Source organism: Lactuca saligna, chromosome 6 (assembly GCF_052625555.1).
Source record: "Lactuca saligna cultivar CGN05327 chromosome 6, ASM5262555v1, whole genome shotgun sequence".
Classification (NCBI taxonomy): domain Eukaryota; kingdom Viridiplantae; phylum Streptophyta; class Magnoliopsida; order Asterales; family Asteraceae; genus Lactuca; species Lactuca saligna.
In genome coordinates, this window is record NC_136422.1 from 171,949,124 (window position 1) to 171,970,050 (window position 20,927).

At 34.4% G+C, this 20,927-nt stretch overlaps 2 protein-coding genes across 4 annotated transcripts; one reads left to right on the forward strand and one right to left on the reverse strand.

The window, feature by feature from the left end:
* The first annotated feature begins 628 nt into the window (after nt 1–628).
* LOC145001195 (pre-mRNA-processing protein 40A-like) lies at nt 629–6,951 on the forward strand. Its single transcript, XM_078960552.1, has 27 exons — nt 629–830; nt 1,504–1,791; nt 1,902–1,958; nt 2,028–2,101; nt 2,192–2,261; nt 3,049–3,101; nt 3,218–3,275; nt 3,355–3,509; nt 3,601–3,673; nt 3,746–3,844; nt 3,934–4,002; nt 4,079–4,156; nt 4,245–4,331; nt 4,435–4,469; nt 4,570–4,675; nt 4,749–4,829; nt 4,945–5,037; nt 5,142–5,195; nt 5,289–5,405; nt 5,484–5,582; nt 5,686–5,733; nt 5,839–5,931; nt 6,008–6,115; nt 6,195–6,259; nt 6,345–6,447; nt 6,559–6,642; nt 6,729–6,951. The coding sequence occupies exons 1-27, from the start codon at nt 798–800 to the stop codon at nt 6,834–6,836; spliced, it is 2,388 nt and encodes a 795-aa protein (XP_078816678.1). The 5' UTR covers nt 629–797; the 3' UTR covers nt 6,837–6,951.
* Nucleotides 6,952–8,970: 2,019 nt separating this feature from the next.
* Nucleotides 8,971–13,525, reverse strand: ZCF125 (P-loop containing nucleoside triphosphate hydrolases superfamily protein). 3 transcript variants are annotated; one of them, XM_078962328.1, is made up of 18 exons: nt 13,245–13,525; nt 13,075–13,164; nt 12,750–12,868; nt 12,553–12,666; nt 12,398–12,479; nt 12,226–12,293; nt 12,081–12,143; nt 11,823–11,965; nt 11,616–11,718; nt 11,449–11,529; nt 11,267–11,335; nt 11,111–11,170; nt 10,903–10,998; nt 10,409–10,702; nt 10,253–10,336; nt 10,032–10,169; nt 9,780–9,956; nt 8,971–9,517 (listed from the first exon to the last, which is right to left on the reverse strand). In XM_078962328.1, exons 1-18 carry the CDS (start codon nt 13,402–13,404, stop codon nt 9,092–9,094), a joined length of 2,367 nt encoding a protein of 788 aa, XP_078818454.1. In that variant the 5' UTR covers nt 13,405–13,525; the 3' UTR covers nt 8,971–9,091. The 3 variants fall into 3 exon arrangements, with proteins under 3 accessions (XP_078818454.1, XP_078818453.1, XP_078818455.1); XM_078962327.1 differs by having other exon boundaries at nt 10,253–10,342; XM_078962329.1 differs by having other exon boundaries at nt 9,391–9,517; nt 9,665–9,956; nt 10,253–10,342.
* Between the last annotated feature and the right edge of the window lie 7,402 nt (nt 13,526–20,927).

A 20,927-nucleotide genomic window follows, 5' to 3' on the forward strand; every position in this document is an offset into this window, starting at 1 on the left:
GAAAATTTTGTATACATTTAGGATCACCTTCACCCTAAGAAAACATGAGAAAAATATTAATATACATACAAACAAAAACCCATATATATATATATATATATATATATATATATATATATATATATATATATATATATATATATATATATATATATATATATATATATATATAAAAGATAAAAATATATATAAAATCAAACCTCTAATAAACTTTTATTAACCAATTCATCAACAATAAAACCAATAAGAGTTTCGTTGAAAAAACACATGTGATATCTTCTCATTCTCATTGATCGATCCTGCCTATAACCAATTTATACGTGTATAAATAATCTTGATAAGAATAACATATAAAAAATTATTTTAATAAAAACTACTTACGATTATCGAAGGTTATCAGTATTTTTCTAATAATTTAAATAAAAATAAGGACCATCATTCATGATATGTTTCACATTGGATAAATTTTCAATCATTTAACATATCAATATCGATGATTCTTCAATAGTATATTTACAAAGAATAAAAAAAACTATTTACTAAAATAATAGCACATTTAGTTTTCTTTTTATCTGTTTAGCAATAAACAAATTCTCACACCGTAGTAAAGATATATACACGAACGACAGTAGGTCATTTTTCATCCGCATCATCAAGGCGCTTTGGTTACTTGATTCCAAGTTCTACAATTTTGCAACTACGATCAACAAAGAGATCCCTTGAGAGTCGAGGTCGTCGATTCCGTGAATCGTTGAGGGCCCATCCGTATCCATACTCTCTGTTCTCCGCTGTCAACAATGGCTAATTACCCCCACAATCCCAGTTCACAGGTGATTAATACTTACACACTTGCTTTTCATCATCATATCCACTCTATTCCGCTATAAACTAGTTCAAAAACAATCTTTTATCGTCTTTAGAGGAATATGTGGAGCTTTAAACCTGGTAATCGGAGTAAACTTGTTTGTATTTGCGTTTTCTCCGACAATGAACTCCAATCGGAACTCTTCTGTAGTTCCTGATCGTTGGAGGACCTATGAAAAACACTCGCAGGGGGTGTATATGTATATAGCGAATCAAGAACATAATTACAAGTAGCATTTCATCATTCGATCGGTATATATGCGTGTAAGGAGATTACAATTGGATTTTCACCAGCAAACGTTTGTAAAACCCCAATGTAGGATACAACGCAACACCCCCTTCGCCATATAATATCACAATTAGCATCTTCACTGAGAAATAACAACCACCAAAGTAACTGAATTATACTTCTTCTCTTCACATTTTTCATAAACAAGGAACAATTGCCTTTTGCCCTTTACCTTATTCTATGATTTTCAACGATGTGAATTTGCAATAGTAAGGAATGTAAGAAAAGTCGTAAGCTTCATTTATTCTTCTAAATATATGGAAACTCACTAAAATTTATATTGCCATTGAATCCTGAATCTTGATAGATTGTTCAAATAGATGAATATTGAGGGTTTTACTTTGTTGCAGTTTCGGTTTTTGGTTCCACCTCAGCAAGGGCAATTTCGTCCAATGGGACAAGGCATGCCTCCTGGTCAAAGTCAGCCACCACAGTTTTCTCAGCCACATCAGCAAATGTCTCCATGGCACAGGCCAAGTCAGCCTGCCCATGCCACATCATCATTTATATCACCACCAATGCCTTATATGCAGCATCCAAATATGACTTGTACATCTTCTTCACAGAACTCTGCAACTACAAACACTCATCTCCCTGGTTTAACTGGTCCTGGAGCACCATTATCTTCTTCATTTACTGTAAGACCTGTGTACCCTTTTGGTTAAATACAAGAAACAACAACCTACTTTCATTTATTTGTTTATTATAATAAAAAAAATTCTACATTTTTATTGTACTCTTGTTTCAGTTTATTACATCATCATTTGGGCACCCACAAAATGCAATGAATGCTTCTTCAAATCAGGTATGTATATAAATATTTCTCATGTGTTTGCTTATTACACGATAAATATATCTTTTATTCCTGTATCAGGCGATAAATGTTCCTAATGTATTTCAAGAGGCATCATCTGATTGGCAAGAGTTTATTGCTGCTGATGGAAGAAGGTAGAATTAATATTTCTCTTTATCACCTGTATTTTTAAGTTCATATATCTCAAATATGTAAAACCCTTTAGTGTTTGGAATACTTTTCAGATATTTTTATAACAAGAGAACAAAAATGTCTTCATGGGAGAAGCCATTGGAGTTGATGACACCTGTGGAGGTTAGTCATATGCTTTCGACCTGTGTGTTTTTGACATGTAGTTTTTCTATTCTATGCACAACTCATATTCTCATTTGACTTCTAAATCATTTCTTGTTTCTTGAATTAACATAAATATTTGTTTCTTTAAGAGGAGTTTGAGCTTCTTGCTATTTACATTAATTGAGTTGTATATATATATTCTCGTTTGCTTTGCATGTTTCAATGTTTGTAGATGCCCATGGCAACTTGAGGAAGTATGCTCACTTTGAACTTTGAAGGCGCACTCAGTTTCTCAAGGCAGGCAACAAATTGCTATTACACATGTTTTAATTACATATAGGAGAAATTTCTTTCATGATCTTTTTAAAATGTTGATATTGATACTTGAAATTAATACATGCATCTTACATAATACCCTTATTTTAATGGCATTTCAGTCTATTTTGTATACAAAACATTCCATTTGCTTATCTTCTGATTGTATTTTTTTTCTAAAGACAATGATCTTTACTAAAAACAAAAATAGTTTGTTACCCATTTATGACATTAATCTTAGAATATGGTCTTTCTGAGTTACTTAATTTAGGTTCCTCCATGATTGTGTTTTTGATCTTTTTAAGGCTTCTACTTTGTTCCCATTTCTTACACTATAGGCTAGAGAACTTTGGTTCATGTAACTTAAATGATGAATTAGTTTAGTAAAGAGAGTTGCATTTTTTTTTTTTTGCTATTTATGATTTCTTAAATAACTTACTTTGTTGTTAAGAATTAGGTTACTAGTATCACTCATTGTTGGCTTTTGCAGAAGGCTGATTCTTCCACTGTTTGGAAAGAGTTCACAACTGCAGAGGGTAAAAGGTATTTTTCTGTTCATCTTTTCTTAAGTTTTAAAGATTTACAGAATGTGTACTTTTTTTCCTCTTCTATACACTTATTTTGTACTTAATATATATATAATATATATACGTATGCAGATATTACTACAACAAGGAAACAAAGCAATCTAAATGGACAATACCTGATGAATTGAAGGTTTTTATTATGAATTATTCCATTTTCCATTTTTATGTTTTTATCTCCTTCTGCTCTAACTTTTGTTTTTTATGCACAGATGGCTCGTGAGCAGGCTGAAAAAGAAGCTTCTAGAAGCTCAGTCAATGACAGTTGTTTGACCGTTCCTGTGGTGGGAGTTAAGCCTCACTCTCCTGTTTCTCCAACAGTCAATGATGCTCCTAGTGTTTTAGTCAACACAAGTTCATCTCCAAAGTAAGTGTTTATTTAATCAATTATGAAATGATTACATTAGCATTTTTGGGTTTTTGTTTATGTATAATTTGAAAATATGGAAATAATGTAGGACAAATTTGGAGATTACATCCTCAAATGATGCTGCTAATGCTTTAGATGAAGCTTCAATGCAGGATATCAAGGTATGAAAAATTCATTCTTTTCTCATTAATTGTTTATTTAATAAATTTTGAGATTGTTGATGCTGTTTGCAGGAAGCAAAAAAGGACATATCAGATGTTGGGAAAGTGAATGTAACACAATCAGAGGAAAAAGTAATGGATGCTGAACCCTTGTTATATGCAAGCAAGAAGGTAAAAATGCTACATTTGTTCAATTAATCCTTTTCGATTTTTTTTTTTTTCTCTTTGTTTTTAATTTTCTACCTACAATAACTTTTTAGGAAGCAAAACTTGCCTTCAGATCTTTACTGGAATCTGCAAATCTTGAAGCTGATTGGAGTTGGGAACAGGTATCAGTAACTTTCATTGGCTTCCTTTTTGACTTTTTGTAAGTCAACTATATTGACCATGAAATTGACATGTCAGGCAATGAGAGTAATTATAAATGATAAAAGGTATGGCGCATTAAAAACACTTGGAGAACGTAAACAGGCATTTAATGAGGTAAAATTTTGCATTCGTAGCATCATTTTTCACCTTTTGTTATAAAAAAAGTTGAAAAATCTTCATTCTGATTTCTGTGTTTCTATAGTACCTAGTGGAAAAAAAGAAATTGGAGGCTGAAGAGAAGCGCTTGAAGCTGAAAAAAGCAAAAGATGAATTCATGCAGATGTTGGAAGTATGTCACATGCTACATACATACATCCATCCATACATGCATACATATATACATGCATAGATAACTAATGGTTGTATGTTGTTCTTTTTTAAATCACTTTCAGGAGTCTAAGGAATTAACATCATCAATGAGATGGAGGTAAAATTTATCTTTCATGTAATGAGAGATGCTTTTTGTATAGAATTTTGATTTAGTATATTATTACAATATTGCCATTATATTAATTTGTTTAAAGCAGCAAGGCTATAGCATTGTTTGAAGATGATAAACGTTATAAGGCTATAGAAAGACCTTCTGAACGTGAAGATCTTTTTCAAGACTACCTGGTTGATCTTAAGAAGAAAGTAAGTTCATGTCATGTGCTCTGGAATTCAGTTCTTGCTATAATTACTTAAATACCCTTTTAACCACCTTCAGGAAAGAGCAAAACTTCAAGAGGAGAAACGTCAGAATAGGTTAGAGTACAGACATTTTCTTGAAACTTGTGGCTTTATTAAAGTAAGTATTGTTGGAAATTCGAATGGATCATAAGATTGGGCATTTATTTATGTTGATTGATGTTTGATGTTAACTTCAAAATCTATATTTTTTAAAAAAATAAAAAAAAATCCAGGTGGACACTCAGTGGCGAAAAGTTAAAGATCGGTTAGAAGATGATGAAAGATGTTCACGCCTTGAAAAAATTGATCGGTTAGAGATTTTCCAGGTAAATAAATTGTCACACTTTTATTATTTAAAAAAAAAAAAAAAAGATTTCTTATTACTATATTAGGAAACTGATAATATTAATGTCTATGCTTATTATTACAGGAATACATCCGTGAGCTTGAGAAGGAAGATGATGAACAGAGGAAGTTAAAAAAAGTGAGCGTGAAATTTGAAGGCTATAATTATTTAATACAAGGTCATTTACTTGTTAAGTAGTTTAAATTTTTATTTTTTATTTAATTTTTGAAGGAAGAAATAAAAAAAATGGAGCGAAAAAACCGTGATGAATTTAGCAAGATGATGGAAGAACATGTGGTTTCTGGCATGCTTACAGTCAATACCCAATGGGTTGACTATTTTCAGAAGGTAGTTGGAAATCGAAATCAAAATAAAGTCTAAAATAAAATAGTTAAATAAATATTTTATTTATATTAAATATTGTAGGTTAAGGAGTCTGCAGCTTATCATGCAGTTGCTTCAAATACAAGTGGCGCAACAGCAATAGATTTATTTGAGGATGTTGCTGAAGAATTGGAGAAAAAGGTACTCATTATTATTTAATATTATTTTATTTAAAAGTATCATTATTATTATGGTATTAGTAGTTTCTAAATATATGTATATATATATTTTTATGATTTGACAGTATCATGATGATAAGACACGTGTAAAAGATGCTTTGAAGATAAAGAAGGTAGGATTTATTTATGATGTTTCGGTATCTGCATTTCTTTTTATTTATTTATTTATTATTTGTTGATTGTGATTTACATTTTCTTGTTATATTTTTTTTTGAAAGGTGAGCGTTGCAGCAACATGGACATTTAAAGATTTCAAGGATGCTATTCAAGATGACATCATCTCTCCACCTTTATCAGATATAAATTTACAGGTTTAATTCTTTGATCAAACACACTAACTTCTTCCAACGATTTGTGATTAATATATTTTATTATTATTATTTTTAGGTTGTATTTGAGGACCTACTCAAGAGGGCTAAAGAGAAAGAGAAGAAAGAACATAAAAGGCGAAGGAATCTTGCCAAAGATTTCACACAATTATTGGACAACATCAAGGTATATTTATTAGGGTTTAGGGTTTTAGGTTGAGTATAAATAAAATTTTATAAAACTTGATTGATTTGTGAATTCATAGGAAATAAATGCAAGCTCTACATGGGAGGAGTGCAAGCAACTTTTTGAGGAAAGTAATGTGTATAGGTATGGTATTTTATTATTCAATATCAAGAAATATATTTTTGAATAAAATTTTGTAAAATTGTCTTGTTTTTTGACATGGATTTAGATCTATTGGAGATGAGAAGTTTTGTCGAGTGGCTTTTGAGGAATATGTTGCTCATTTAGTGGAGAAGGGAACAGACAACAAACACAAACAGGAGGACGAAAAGGTTATTTAAGTAACTCACATTCACATTCACATTCACATTGGGAGGTAATTTTCAAAAAAATAATAATAATGTGGTTTTTCTAATGCACTTTATACCCCTTAATGTTTGCAGATGAAAAGGGAAAAAAAGGAAAAAGGTAAAGACAGAGAGAGGAAACATGGTCAAAGCCCCATTGACCACAGAAAGTCAAGAAAGGTAATATATAATTATATATTACCTCATCTGTCATGCCATTTTTTTATAAAATTATTAATGTGTTTTTTTTTTTATACTTTATGTAGCATGTTTCGCATGAATCCGATGATGAAAGCAAGCATAAAAGACACAAGGATGATGGTGAACATGTTCATGATCATGAGGAGGAGCTTGAAGATGGAGAAATTTGCTAGATTCTTCTTCATCATTTAGGTTTTTAAGCATATAATATTCCTTTTTTTTTTTGTTGTTAAACCATAGAATGGTTAAAGTTGTTATTGGTTTAAAGTAAAACTTTAGTTTTTGAAATTGACTTGTTCTTATCCAGAAAAGCAATATATAATACAATAGATCAAGACAAGATTACATAAATGTTCCCTATGATTTAGCGAATTACACATATAGTCCAACTTCAAGAAGATAGACAGACTTGGTCCCTGTGTTTTGTTGATATTGCGGAAATGGTCCTTCTATGGTAGCATGTAATTCCAATTTTGAAAACCAAAAATGGCTGCTAAAAGTGATTGTTTTGGATTGCTCTTTCTTGTTACTTGATATGCTCTGAAAGCCTAACTAATATATTTGGTTTCTCATGAATGCCAGGTCTTTGTGAGTAGCATAATCATGGATATATTCAGGACCTACGATTACATAGATTATACCTATTTACATAAATACCTAAGGGGTGAAGTGAGGCCATTACTAATTTAATAATAAAGAAATTAATAAAATAAAAGTCTAAAAACAAAAAGATACTACCAAGGAAAAAAGAAAGGGTAAAAAAGTCATTTTATTAAGAATTGGGTAAATTACACCAATCGTTCTTCCTGTATATGTCAAAAACACATTTAGTCTATATTTTAAAAAATTAATTCGGCCCGGCCCTTGTTCGTTTAAAACTTGCATGTTTCGTCCCTCTTGACATGAACAGACCATTTTGTCCTTATTTTTATTTGTTTATTATTTTTAGATTAAACAAAAAGAAAAGAAACAATAAATATACATACAAGTACCCACCCGTCCCCGCTTCCCCCTCCTATATCTTCCTCTATCATTGTTTCCCCATTCTCAGCCACTCCCGACGCCAGCGAAGCCCCATCACCCCCACCTTCACCTTCACCCCAAAGCGATAAACCAAAATCGGACCAATCGATCTTCCTCCTACCCCGATCGCCTCTATCAAACCCTAGAACTCAGGAAGGAACTGTACATGGAAGCATAAACAACATCACCACCGTCGGTGGAATCATCAACAACACCATAATCGCCACCACCATCTCATATCTCCACTCAACCCTAAGTCGCCTCTCGTTTTTACTGTTATTGATTTACAACAAATCAGAAGATCAAAAAGAGAGAAGGAAGTTGCAATTTATCCTTTCCCCAATTTCCTTTCTTCTTCTGCTTTGAATTCAATCGGTCGTATCTCTCGCTCTGTCACATAGACCACCGATCATCACTCAAACCTCAAAAAGAACCCTAAATCTGCAATTGAAACCGAACTAAAACTTAAATTTACAAATCAAAGAGGATGGGGATCTAGATCAGAGAAACGGGTTTAGATCGAACCCAAATCTTCTCCATCGACGATAGAGATGAATAGGTGATCACATTCCAGGCGGTGTTTAAAATCGTTTCCAGGGGTTTTCAATGACTGATTTGGATGGAGATGGTTGGCTTCGAGGGTGGTATAAGGCAGGTGGTAGTTTCTTGGAGGCAATGAATAGATGATGTTTGAATGATGCAGGTTGCACGAAGGTGGTTTCCGACTGAAGTGGGTTTTCCGATTTTGAAGGTAAGGTTTAAAGTTAGTGTTGGTTGCAGTTTGCGACAATGAGCAGGGATGCGACAATGGTGTTCTGATGGTGGTGTATCCTGACAAAGGAGGAGGTAGGAAGTCGGTGTTGGGTTTTAAGGTGTTGGGGTAGGGGTATGAAGTGGGGCCCTATTGCTTTTTCTTTTATTTTTGAATTAAAAATAATAATTATAACATTAAATTAACTGAAAAAGAAATACAAAATAGCATAATAGTCATTTTATGTCTTGCAAGGGATGAAACATATAAATTTAAACTAACGAAGGATGAAGTGTGCAACTATTAACCAAACGAGGGACAACCTGAGTTAATTTTTGAAAATATGAACTAAACGTGCTTTTTGGCATATACACGAGGGTCGATTGGTGTAATCTACCCTTAAGAATATAACAGCTATCTAGTTAGATTTAACACGGCTTAAGGAAGATCCATGTAATATCAACAAAACACGAAATTGTCAATTTCCTTGAAGCTGGACTATATGTGCCTATTTTGACAAATCACAAGGACCATTCATGTAATTTTGTCTAATAAAATATTAGATAATGTTGAAATCGTTTACATACATGAATGAAAGCACACGATAAAAACGCATACAGACAAGATATGAAAAGATTAATTAAAATACTTGATTTAGGAAATAAGAGCACAGGGCTTTTGAGCTTTCAAGTGCTCTACTTTTGATTTGATCTCACTACTGAACAACTTGTATGACTTGTACCTTGAAACAAAACCAACACTAAACTGCTTGATATCGTTTTCAAGATCTTTCCTTTTTTGAATCTCACATGTCAAATCCTGCAAAATCTTTTCATTCTGCTCCTTCAACCATGCATTTCTTTTCCAAGAATCAGAAACTGTTACAAGTAAATCATCTCTTTCTTCTGATAAAACTTGAGATTCCTTTTGAAGACCATGAATTCTTGCTTTAGAAGCTTCTAGAAGCTGGTTATTCGTATCCAACTCTTCCTCAAGGTTTTCGTATCTTTCCTTGATCAGTTTGATTTCATCACTCATTTCTTTCTTCCAACAAGTAATTTGTGTTTCCAATGTGCAATCCTAAAATCATATTATTAGATTTTGAAAATGTAGAAATGTTGTAGATTTTAACATAAAAAGCTTCTTCCTTCAACTTTATTTTACAACTATTGTTATTGTTACAAAGAATCAAAATAATATGATATAATGATAACAATAATATAATACCTTGAAACTAGGAGAGATAATAACTGAAGATTAAGATGGTGAATAATATGAAAATGGACATGTAACTTCTTGATAGATGAATATGTGCCCAACAAGCATTAGCATTAGCAGCTACCTTATTTTTCTTCTTGTATTCTTCTGAATATGAACTTCCTTTTTCATCATCTGCTTTTCTAAACCCATTCATAGCCATATAAATTTGTGCTTCAAAACCTGACATAAGAGACATCACGAATTCACTTGTTTTAGAAAACAAGTTTGCAGTTGCCGACTTTTCATCTTCTGCAAAACCCTGTTCAAAAGACGTAAATACCCTCAACATCCTCATTGTCAAAAATAGACAAAAGGAAATTTTCCATTGTACTACCTTAAAAGTAGAGAACATTTCCTCATTTACAGCTTTGCAGTTTCCCAAAGATTGACTCAACTTTTGAGGGATTTCTTGAAGTTTAGATATCTCCTCCATTAACTGATTGTTCAATGCTACTTGTTCTTTATGCTGTTTCTGTAGTATGTATAATTAAACACTTCAGCTATAATAATAAAAATAAAACATATCATGATATAAATTATAATTAAACACTTAACCTCATATTCATTTCTTTCATCAATAGCTTGTTGCAATTGCTTTCGAAGATTTTCAACTTCTTTGTAATTGTCAATTGAGGAATCCTGCAACTAAAGAACATTGACATGAATATAAAGGACAAACAAAAGAAATGAAAAGTCAAAATCAAAACTTACTTGAATTTTATCAAATGATGTTATGGATGAAAGTTCTTTTGGTGGAGTCATACGAATTGAATCAAGGTCAGCTATGAAGCCATTGTTCATTTTGAACCACGTGTCTTCATCAACAACATCACCAAAAGCATCTGGAAGTGGACTATATAGAGGTGTTGTAGAATTGTAACATCTTTTAGCAACAAATGAATTTGGAATCGGTTTAAAAGTTGGGGTACTAAAAGCATCTCCTTGTTGTGTGCTACAAGTGTCACTTGCTTCTTCTTTCAGATTTTTTCTTAAGGATTCTCCATTCTACAAAAAAAAATAATAATAATAATAATAAATTCTTTGTAGCACATCTTCATCTATTGAGTTATAATAAGATTATTCAAGATTTAATGAGTTAAAACACTTAATCAGGACATAATAATGACTTAATGGGTTATCAATTATGAATCTCCTGACAAGTGTTTTTCAGGATGCAAGGGTAAAATGGTCATTTGTAAACTTACATGGGAAGAAATTCCATTAGAGCATTGTTCTCGTTCTCTGTGTGATTTCCTCTCTTCCTCTAATTCCATAGCAAGCTTTTCACGCTCTAGCTCATACTGATAAGTGGGAAACAAAACAAATATATATATATATATATATATATATATATATATATATATATATATATATATATAAAATAAAATATAAAATATAAAATATACACTCTACCTTGAGCATGTCATTTCTCAATTTCAAGATTTCTTGCTCCAGCACCCCCGCATGAGATCCCTATTACAAAAAAAGTTTTTATCATATTTCAATTCTAATGTTGATGACACTACTAAGAAAATAATAATAATAATAAAAGATAAAGATAAAGTCCACCTCAAGTTTCATGCGTAATTCCTCTATCTCCATTTTCTGTCTCTTCAATAACGCAGCATCCGTCAAAATCTAGAGAAAAATAAAAAGTATTTAGCTCCAACAACTAAATGCATACACAAAATAAAAAAAATGAACAATCTTTTTATAAAAACATAAGGCTGATATAACATAATAAGACACACCTCATTTACTTGAACACAATTAGTGATACGTTTAGCTCTACTTGCAAACTGTAGGGTTCCCTTTGTTTCCTCTACATGAACCTATAACACAAGACTTGAAGTTAAATAAATATAAACATGAACATGATATATTTATATATTTTTATATTTTTATATTGATATATTACCTCCTCTGGTGCCACAGTACAAATGATAGAAGTTTTTGCATTGCCACCAAGTGCAGGTTGAAGGATACGGGTGAGTTTGCTATCACGATAAGGAATATGTCCCCTGAAAAATAAAATTTAATCATTTCTTATTGTTGAAATCAATTATATGATTAAATTAATCAAACAAGATGTGTAGAAATAAATAAGTAAATAAATAAATAAAACCTTTGTTTTGCGCCTTCACTCAATTTATTGATGACATTTCCAAGAATCATTAAACTCTTGTTGATGTGTTTTCCTTCTTTCAACCGAACTCCACCAGCTCCAGTTTTAGCAATCCGTTCAGATCCAGCTAAGTCTACCAAATTCTGGTAATATATAAACAACAAAAACTCATGAAATTAATATAAGTATATATAACTTTATAACTTTGATCATATAAATCATTATAATAAGTTTATAGATAATAAAAAAGTTACAAACCAAGACAGAAACACGGATAGCATCATCCAAATTAGTTGAGTCTTTCCCCTTGCTTTCAATCACCTGAGATGTAAACATCATTTAAATGGATTGATTATAAAAGAAATATATAATATATATGAAAGAGAACTGGAAGACATAGTACCATTCTAAAGATTGTGTGGGACCTACTGCTTCTGACATTCATATTAGTTTCACCAAAGTGCCTATTAACTGAAAGAAGTAGGTTTCAGATATGAGATATACATACAGTCTGAGTCAACTCAATTTAAACAGATGCTACAATAAAATCTTAAATTAGTCTCAAAAGGTCAAACCTTCTCCCATTTCAATGAGCTTTAGAACTTGCTCAGCACTATTAACAATCTCCTCCCTGAGTCCTGCAACAAATATTCCACGCTGGAATATAGCATACATTAGTAAAAGAACGTATGTGTAGAGTATAGAATGTGTTGTTTGAATCCATACGCACTTCCAAACTCTCATGAATCTGAAGTTTCTGATTCTCAACAGCAAAAAGATCATTGATTTCTTCGTTATAGATCTCCATGTATGAGACTCGAATGAGAAACTCTCTATCGGTTGACTGCAAACATTTACTGTATTTTAGGAACAGGCTTATAAAAGCTTATGAGGAGGAAATACACTAGTGAAATTATAAGAATATACCATTTCAATCTTGGTAAAAATATCTTTGACAGCTCTGTGAATAATTCCTGGATCATTTTCAGACCCATTCATTGTAAACGTTTTTCCACTACTTGTTTGTCCATAAGCAAACGCAGTGCCTGAAAATGCACAGTTATTAGCTTCCAAATTAATTTTCATGACCAGTAACTACAGAACTTAGTCAATTAGTAGAAGGTAAACAGATTCAGAGTGAGAGATGCAATAACACAGCATAATAATCACGTATCATCCAGGTTAAAAGGAAGTGGAATAAAAAAGAGGAAGCATTGAATTTCATACAAAATCAGGATTAGCTAAGGATTACCATTGAACCCATCAACGACGGCATGGATAATGTCCTTGGTAAGGAGGTCATAAACGCTAGAATTGGAGCAATTTTGGTCGAAAACATGATCTGCGTATAAACACATATACATAAGATTATCCAATTGATAGATAAAAGATAGACTGAAAACGAAGGGTTTGTTTGTGTACCGAAAGCATAAGAAAGAGCAGGGGGAAGAGGGGTGCCGGATAGAGACCTATGCAGAGAAATACGGTTGTCATCTACCTTCCAGTGACTGCAATTGGAATTGGAATCCTCGTCTGATTTAACGGGTGGCCTCACTCTCACTGCTACGCATATTTTCTCCATTTCTGTGCACAAAGCTTGAAGGATTGATTGAGCTGGATCTGAGACTGAAAGTGATATTTGTTGATCGATCGGGTGTATAGGCGGGATGTAGAGAGATACAAGTTTTTCTATTTGATTTCAAAATCAAGGTTTCTGTTACTTTTGTCTTTCTTTTGAATGGATTGGGCCTTGGGCTATAACTAGAATTTAAAGGTCCTGTAAAACGCCCAATCGTAAGCCTTCCACAAATAATCAGAAGTTAAAACCGAGTTATATATATGTATTGGAAAAGTGAATAAACCTTTAAGGGTATATAAGCTTAGGTAACTAAACTTATCATGTTACGTCATTTTATATCATATATACACATTATACTTGTTCAATGTAATTCAACTTGTAACTTGATTTAATTCTAAGATTTTTATAAATTTTACACTTATCTTCCTCGTATATAATTTTCATTTTCAACTATAATATATATAGTCTAGTATGTGTTCGGCATAAAGATGTGTTATAAGAAGAATGTAATAGTGAAAATTTGAAAATCTTGAAAGTAATCAAGTTAAAAGTTTAAGAACATTATAATGAACATATCAAACAAAACGATATATTATGGTGGGTTTGGGTACCTAAGTTTATATATCCTTAAGGGTATATTCACTTTTCCATATATATATATATATATATATATATATATATATATATATATATATATATATATATATATATATATATATATATATATATATATATATATAAATTAACTAACAGAAATAACCTGTTTTTTAATGCAATTTCACTTCAAAAAAACCCGAAACGATTATAACCAAAACCTATTTTTTTTATAACCGTTTTTTTTAAACGGAAATCAATTTCAAACTTATCTCTATACTAATAAAAGAGTAGTTCTTTTGCCATGTGTCATCATATTAAACCTCTTAATCGATGTATTGTCACTTGTCAATCTATTAGTTCTTTATTTTAAATTTATTAGACAGCATCATTAATGTGATGCTATTTTGTCAACGTATTTATTCTCTATTTTAAATTTTATATTATTGTTTTCATTAATTCACAAATAAAAAATGTCTAATATTTATATATATATATATATATATATATATATATATATATATATATATATATATATATTAAAAAGTAATTTTACATATTTATTTGAATCAACGATTATAATTTTATATAACTAATAAAAACATCTCGTAATTAATAATTTATTTAAAATAATTGATTAATAATTTTGATTTTTTACTATAAAAAATTTAATTAATTTTATAACTGTGGTTCCCACGGGTTATAAACTAGTATAGTTATATTTATACGACGTTATGGCTCTACCTATTAGTATTAGAAGTGCAGATAGGTCAGATAAACCTAATTATATATTAATTTGCATCAAATAAAACTGGATTTGGCCTAAACAAAATTTGGATATTCCAAACTAGATTCTCCGGATTTTTGGGTGAGTAATATAGGAAGCGGAGCAAACTGGGCCCCAGATACATCAGTCCGTTTAGGGTTTTAGCTCGGGTGGACCGTGTTGCTTACCGTTTGGATCTTCCAGCAAAGCTCAACCAGATCCACATCACGTTCCATGTTTCTCATCTACGGAAGTGCTTAGTGGATGACTCAGCGGTTGTGCCCTTAGAGGACATTCAGGTCGATGATAGCTTGAATTACATCGAGAGACCAGTAGCTATTCTCGACAAGAAGATGAATGAGCTATGGAACAAGAGGTTAGTTGTAACACCCAAAGTCTGGAAGGCCAAGAAAGGAAAGAAAACCCTAATTTTAAAGGGAGACTCGACGAGTCCAAGGATGAACTCGGTGAGTCCGAGCGGGATCCGGGTCAAGGAGTAAGTGACCGACTCGGCGAGTCGGCCAAGGGGACTCGGCGAGTCTGGTCTGTGCGAGGAAAACCCTAAAATCGGGACTTGGAGCCTATTTAAACATCTCATTCTCTCCCCTAGGGCTCCTTTACTGCCCCTTTCACCCAGAACATTGAACCCTAAGCCCCATTGTTGCTCATTCAAGCTTCCAAGCCATGTGTAGGGTGATTTGAAGGAAGAAGAAGAAGGGGAATCATTGGAGCTTCAAGGATTGGCCTTGGATCCGAATATTTGAGAAGTTTTCTAAGTTATTGAAGGTATTAAGTCGTTCTCTCCTTTAGATCTAGTATGGTTGTGAGTTTTGGGGGTTTTCTAGCCATGCTTAGTTACCTATTTTGAGTTAGAAGCCAGATCTGAGGTTGCTACTTCAGATCTAAGCTCATTATGGTCTTGAGAAGCATAAAGTATCAGCCCTTGAGTTGATTATTGAGCCTCTTTGCCTTAAACCCTAGTTTATGGTGTATTTTGCCTAGATCTCCTTCTCTACACGTTAAGTTTGCAACTTTACGTGAGGAATAGGCTTGGGAAGGATAGATCTACTGTTTGGAGTCCATGCATGACTCAAAAGCCCTCTGCATGTAAAGGGATTTTAATGGACTTGGCAAGTCCTTTGAGTGGACTCGGCGAGTAGCATGAAGGTGAGGAGCAACTCGACGAGTGGGATGAACAGCTCGTCGAGTCAGATGAAGATTGCCTTGTACTCGGCGAGTCTGTTCTTGGACTCGGCGAGTCAGGTTGCGAAACCCCAAACCCTTTGAGTTGAGACTCGAATTAGTTAGTCGGGTGGAGACTCAGTGAGTTGGATAGGTCAGGACTCAGAAATTAGTAGACTCGGCGAGTCGAGACGCGAAAGGAAGGACTCTGAATATATGAACTCGGCGAGTCAGTAGGGTGACTCGGCGAGTAGGGTTGACCTTGACCAGAACTTTGACTTGGACCAGGGTTGACTTGGTTGTCTTTCGGGGGTCAGTTAGGTTCAGTATTGCTTTGATATTGTTAGTTCGAGGAGCAAGGGGAGCAGGAGTTCAGTCAGTTGCTAGGCAGCAACTAGTAAGATCATCAGCAAGTTCATCCAGTGCAGGTGAGTTTCCCTTTATGTGAATGGGTCTAAGGCCACAATGTAGGCCAATGTAGTTATGAGTAGAAGACCGGGGGGTTAGCCCTAGGCACAGTATGCTAGTATGATATTCAGGACAAGGTCCGTTAATAGCGGGCGGGTGCCCAAGGATTTGTTTTGTTTATATGATAGTTTATACTTGTTGTCTGTGTGATACATGTATGTGCCTGGTAGGGAGGTGGGTATGGGCGAGGTCCCGTGTGACAATCGTCAATCTAGAGTCAAGTCAAGTCATCAAGTCAAACCGGTCCACTCGATTAAACCTTGTGTATTAGGATTTGCGTTATGTAATTACTGCATAACTTGCTATATTAATGGGAAAACATCACTTGGGAAAATTTCTTGTGTTAAAATTTCATGAGCCTTAGTGCTAATCAATGAACTAAACTGATAAAACCATGTTGCATACTCATCGGGAGTGTGTAGGATCCTTAATCATGACTTAACGGGGCTCAAGAACCTTGCGTTGCGGAGCCAAACACTCACAATTGTCACACGTGGAACCTCTCTCAATCGTTTTCACTCTATCTCTCTCTATGTCAAATCTCTCCCAAATCTCTCCAAGTATGTGAAATCTCTCTCAAATATCTCTTTGTATGAGGAATCTCTCCAAGAATGTCAAATCTCTCCAAGTATGTGAAATATCTCTCAAATATCTCTTTGTATGAGGAATCTCTCCAAGAATGTCAAACCTCTCCCAAATCTCTCCAAGTATGTGAAATCTCTCTCAAATATCTCTTTGTATGAGGAATCTCTCCAAGAATGTCAAATCTCTCCCAAATCTCTCCAAGTATGTGAAATCTCTCCCAAATCTCTCTCAAAAGTTCCTTGGACTTTTTATAGTCTTTCGGGCCATCTCGACCCTTAACCGGGTCAAAAACGGCTTAAAACAGGGTAAAAACGAGAAAAATGGACCTTAGGAACCGAAACCCTTTTCAAGGAGCCGAAGCCTCTTAGGGCCGAGCCCCTTGGACCGAAAGTAACCAGGACCGAAACCGAGTCTCGATCTCTGCTCTCCTCTCGGTCTCTGTTCTCCGCCTCTCGGTCTCCTCCCGCCTCTCGGTTCCTTGCCCTGTCTCGGTCCTTCCCTTCCCTCTCTCGGTTCTTCTCCCCACCTCTCGGTTCTTCTTCTCTTCTCTCGGTTCTTCTCCCCACCTCTCGGTTCTTCTTCTCTTCTCTCGGTTCCAACACCAGAGGACCGAACCTCCGGCCAGACTTCGGATTTTTGACGATTTTCACCCATTTTTTGATATTTTTATCATTTTAAGCCCGTTTTTCATGATTTTAACGTGGGATTTTCTCCAGAATTTATATTTTAACATAATAAACCCTAAATATTCATAATTTAATCATATTTTCATAAAAATCCCTATTTAAATAATAAAAATATAGTGGGTGAATAATTGAGGTGGAGTGTTGACTTTATTTTACCTTATAACACAAGCAACCACCCCCACACCCACTCTATGACCAGTCACACCTCCCCACCTTACTTAGGTCACTTCAATGTCCCTTACACTCAATTACCACCCATTCCCACGTTTTTAGAGCTGGAACAAAACATCCTCTCTCCTCACTTCTCTCATTTGCTCTCATTTCACCAAGGATCCAACTCCACTTTTCTCTCAGACTTTCTCTACCACATTCGAGATTCAAGGTTGATTATCAAGTGGTCTTCCACTCTTGGTAAGTATAATTCATCCTCCTTGTGATTATTGCACATCATTCTACTCAAATCGTTGATTGCTTACATAAACTCCATAACTATGATTTTAGATTCTCGAAAATCTTCAAGGCATCTCCAAGTGTTCTTGAGTTAAACACTTCCATTCTTCAACAATCATCTACTGAAATCACATAAGGTGAGTTCATACCCCTACATTTTCATGTTTTCTCAAGTTTTTAGGGGGGGAATACAATTTAAAACACAAAGAACATAATTAAACTTTTCTAACAGTCTTCATCAGAAACGTTCAACTCCATTCACGGACTGTTTTGGGCAACTTAAACATTTTTTTTTTCAAAACTGTATAAGGTTCAAATAGTTCAAGTTCTTAGCTTTAAAATTACTACTTGCACATCTCCATAAGATTTTTCTACAATTTATGGTGATTTTTACAAAACTGCCTATCATTTCAAATACCAATCCGGACCAGTCTGTGATTATGGACTTTTTCACCCAAGTTGGAGGTCATTAAAAATCATGATAAAAATTATGAGTAAAATAGACACATTTTGGGAACTCTCAGAATTTACGGATCTAGTTTTCGACTTCGTATGATTTTTCTATGATTTTTCCAAAACAGTGCGGAAAGGTTCAAGTTAGTTAACAGCATATAAATATCATAACACTTTGTATTATGTTGAGCAAAGTGTATAATCATAAGTTCTAATTATTGAATGTGTTTCCTTGTTAGTTTATCATCATAAACTGAAACTAATTCATTCATGATAAGATTATTCATTCATTTAGAACACGTATATTAAACTATAAAAAGTATAGTTTAATGGATTCATAACACTAATTCATTTCCATAAAAGAGTTCTTACATATTACCAACGTTTTAGATAAACTATAATAGGTATAGTTTATGATACATTGCATAACACACTCGTAAAAAAAGGGTACATTCATACAGAAAAGGTTTACACCCACACACATTACACGTAAACTTGTTAACCTAAATTGTGAGACAATCTCTTTCCATACGTCCGAGTGCGGAATAATTCATGGTAGTTATAATCAGAGTCTCCTGGAGGGAGAACGTGATACTTGTATATAGATCTATATTGGGTTTGACACCCCACACCTTGCTGCTAGCTACAGTGGGACCTGCAGGTCTACGGGTGACAAATGTCATTTCAGTTTCGCAGCGCCTGAGAAACGTCGTGGCAGGTTCATTCAGTCATAGTATGATTATAGCGACTCACATAGGGAGATAACAATACATAAAGTTTACGGGATTATTATAAAACCTAAATAGGTTTTATGTCAGTTTAAATTCACTTTTTATATCAATTTAAACTGATAGCATTTCCACTAAGTAAGAAAGGTTACTTATACATTTTGGCCTTAGGTTATAAGCTACATTACATAGATTTTAAAGAAAATATCGGATTTTTCTGAAACAAACGCGACATTTACAAGAGAAAGACTTCTATTAGGTTTTATAGCAAAAGCATATGAACTCACCAACCTTTGTGTTGACATTTTTTCAAACAACTTGTATTCTCAGGAAATCATTAAACAAGCAACCAAGTGCTTTTGAGGATGGCACGTTAAGGCGTCGAACTTTCATATTTTGTCAACATATTGTAATTGATTTTGAAACATGTAATTCATACAAGTGATGTATGTAACATCCCGAAATATCAAGAGTAGAGTTGATGGGCTAAAAGAGTAAATTGGGAAAGAGTGACTCGGCGAGTCCATGTGCGGACTCGGCGAGTAGAGTCGCGACTTGGTCGCGTGTTAAGTGGCCGACTCGGCGAGTCAGTGTAATAGACTCGGCGAGTAGGCGCTGAGTGGAGAAAACCCTAATTCTCGGGGTTGAGCCTTATATAAAGATCATTATGTTTCCCTCCCAGCCTCTTTATCACCCCTTGAGCCCCAGAAAACCCTAAATCACGGAGAAGCACCATTGTTGAATGGATTGGAGCTTGGAGAAGTAATTGTGAAGGAATTTTGGGAGATTGAAGGCTTGGAGCAAGGGGCTTTGCTTGGATTCGAGTTTCATTTCAGTTGGGGCATTCCATTGAGGTAATATCTCGTTTTTTTGAGCTGCTATTTCTTAGATGCATCATTTTGGGGGTGTTGGAGATCATATCTTTGGATGTATTGGAGTTTAGAGGTTAGATCTGAGGTTGCTACCTCAGATCTGGAAGGGAGAAGGTCTAGAGTGCATGAAAGTCCCTGTTTGTGAGTGGTTGATGGAGCCATCTTGTCCCAAACCCTAGCCCAATGTGCAAACGACTTAGATCTCTTTGGATTCACGTAAAGTTTGCCACTTTACGTGATGGATGGGTTGTAGGAGGCTAGATCTATGTTTTGGATCAATTGCATGGCCTGGAGTGCTTCTGAATGGATTCAGACCGGTGGTACTCGGCGAGTCACATGGGTGGACTCGACGAGTTGGATGAAGATGGCCTGGAACTCGGCGAGTTGTATGAACAACTCGGCAAGTAGGTTGAAGATAGCCGTAGACTCGGCGAGTTTGTTCTTGGACTCGACGAGTCTTGTCGAAGAATTCCAAATATTTTCTGGTTGAGTCGAGAATCGGTGAGTCAAGGGATGACTCGGTGAGTCGTGTGTGAGTGGACTCAGAGTTGTGGGACTCGGCGAGTCTCGGGGTGACTCGGCGAGTTAGGTCGCGGATTGAGTGAAGTTCTGATTATGGGAACTCGACGAGTCACAGGGTTGACTCGACGAGTAGGGTCAGTCAAGGGTTGACTTAGACTGAGGACTTTGACTTGGACCAAGAGTTGACCGTTGACTTTTAGGGCTTGGTCAGCGATGTGGC

Excerpts from the sequence above, each read along its gene's own strand:
- ZCF125 (XM_078962327.1), bottom strand. The coding sequence starts at position 13,404 with ATGGAGAAAATATGCGTAGCAGTGAGAGTGAGGCCACCCGTTAAATCA. Across the intron at positions 10,170-10,252 it reads ATGAAAGAAATGAATATGAG|AAACAGCATAAAGAACAAGT; the intron begins GTTAAGTGTTTA and ends TACATACTACAG. Across the intron at positions 9,957-10,031 it reads AAATGTTCTCTACTTTTAAG|GGTTTTGCAGAAGATGAAAA; the intron begins GTAGTACAATGG and ends TCTTTTGAACAG.
- LOC145001195 (XM_078960552.1), top strand. The coding sequence starts at position 798 with ATGGCTAATTACCCCCACAATCCCAGTTCACAG. Across the intron at positions 1,959-2,027 it reads TGAATGCTTCTTCAAATCAG|GCGATAAATGTTCCTAATGT; the intron begins GTATGTATATAA and ends TTCCTGTATCAG. Across the intron at positions 5,583-5,685 it reads CTGAAGAATTGGAGAAAAAG|TATCATGATGATAAGACACG; the intron begins GTACTCATTATT and ends ATGATTTGACAG.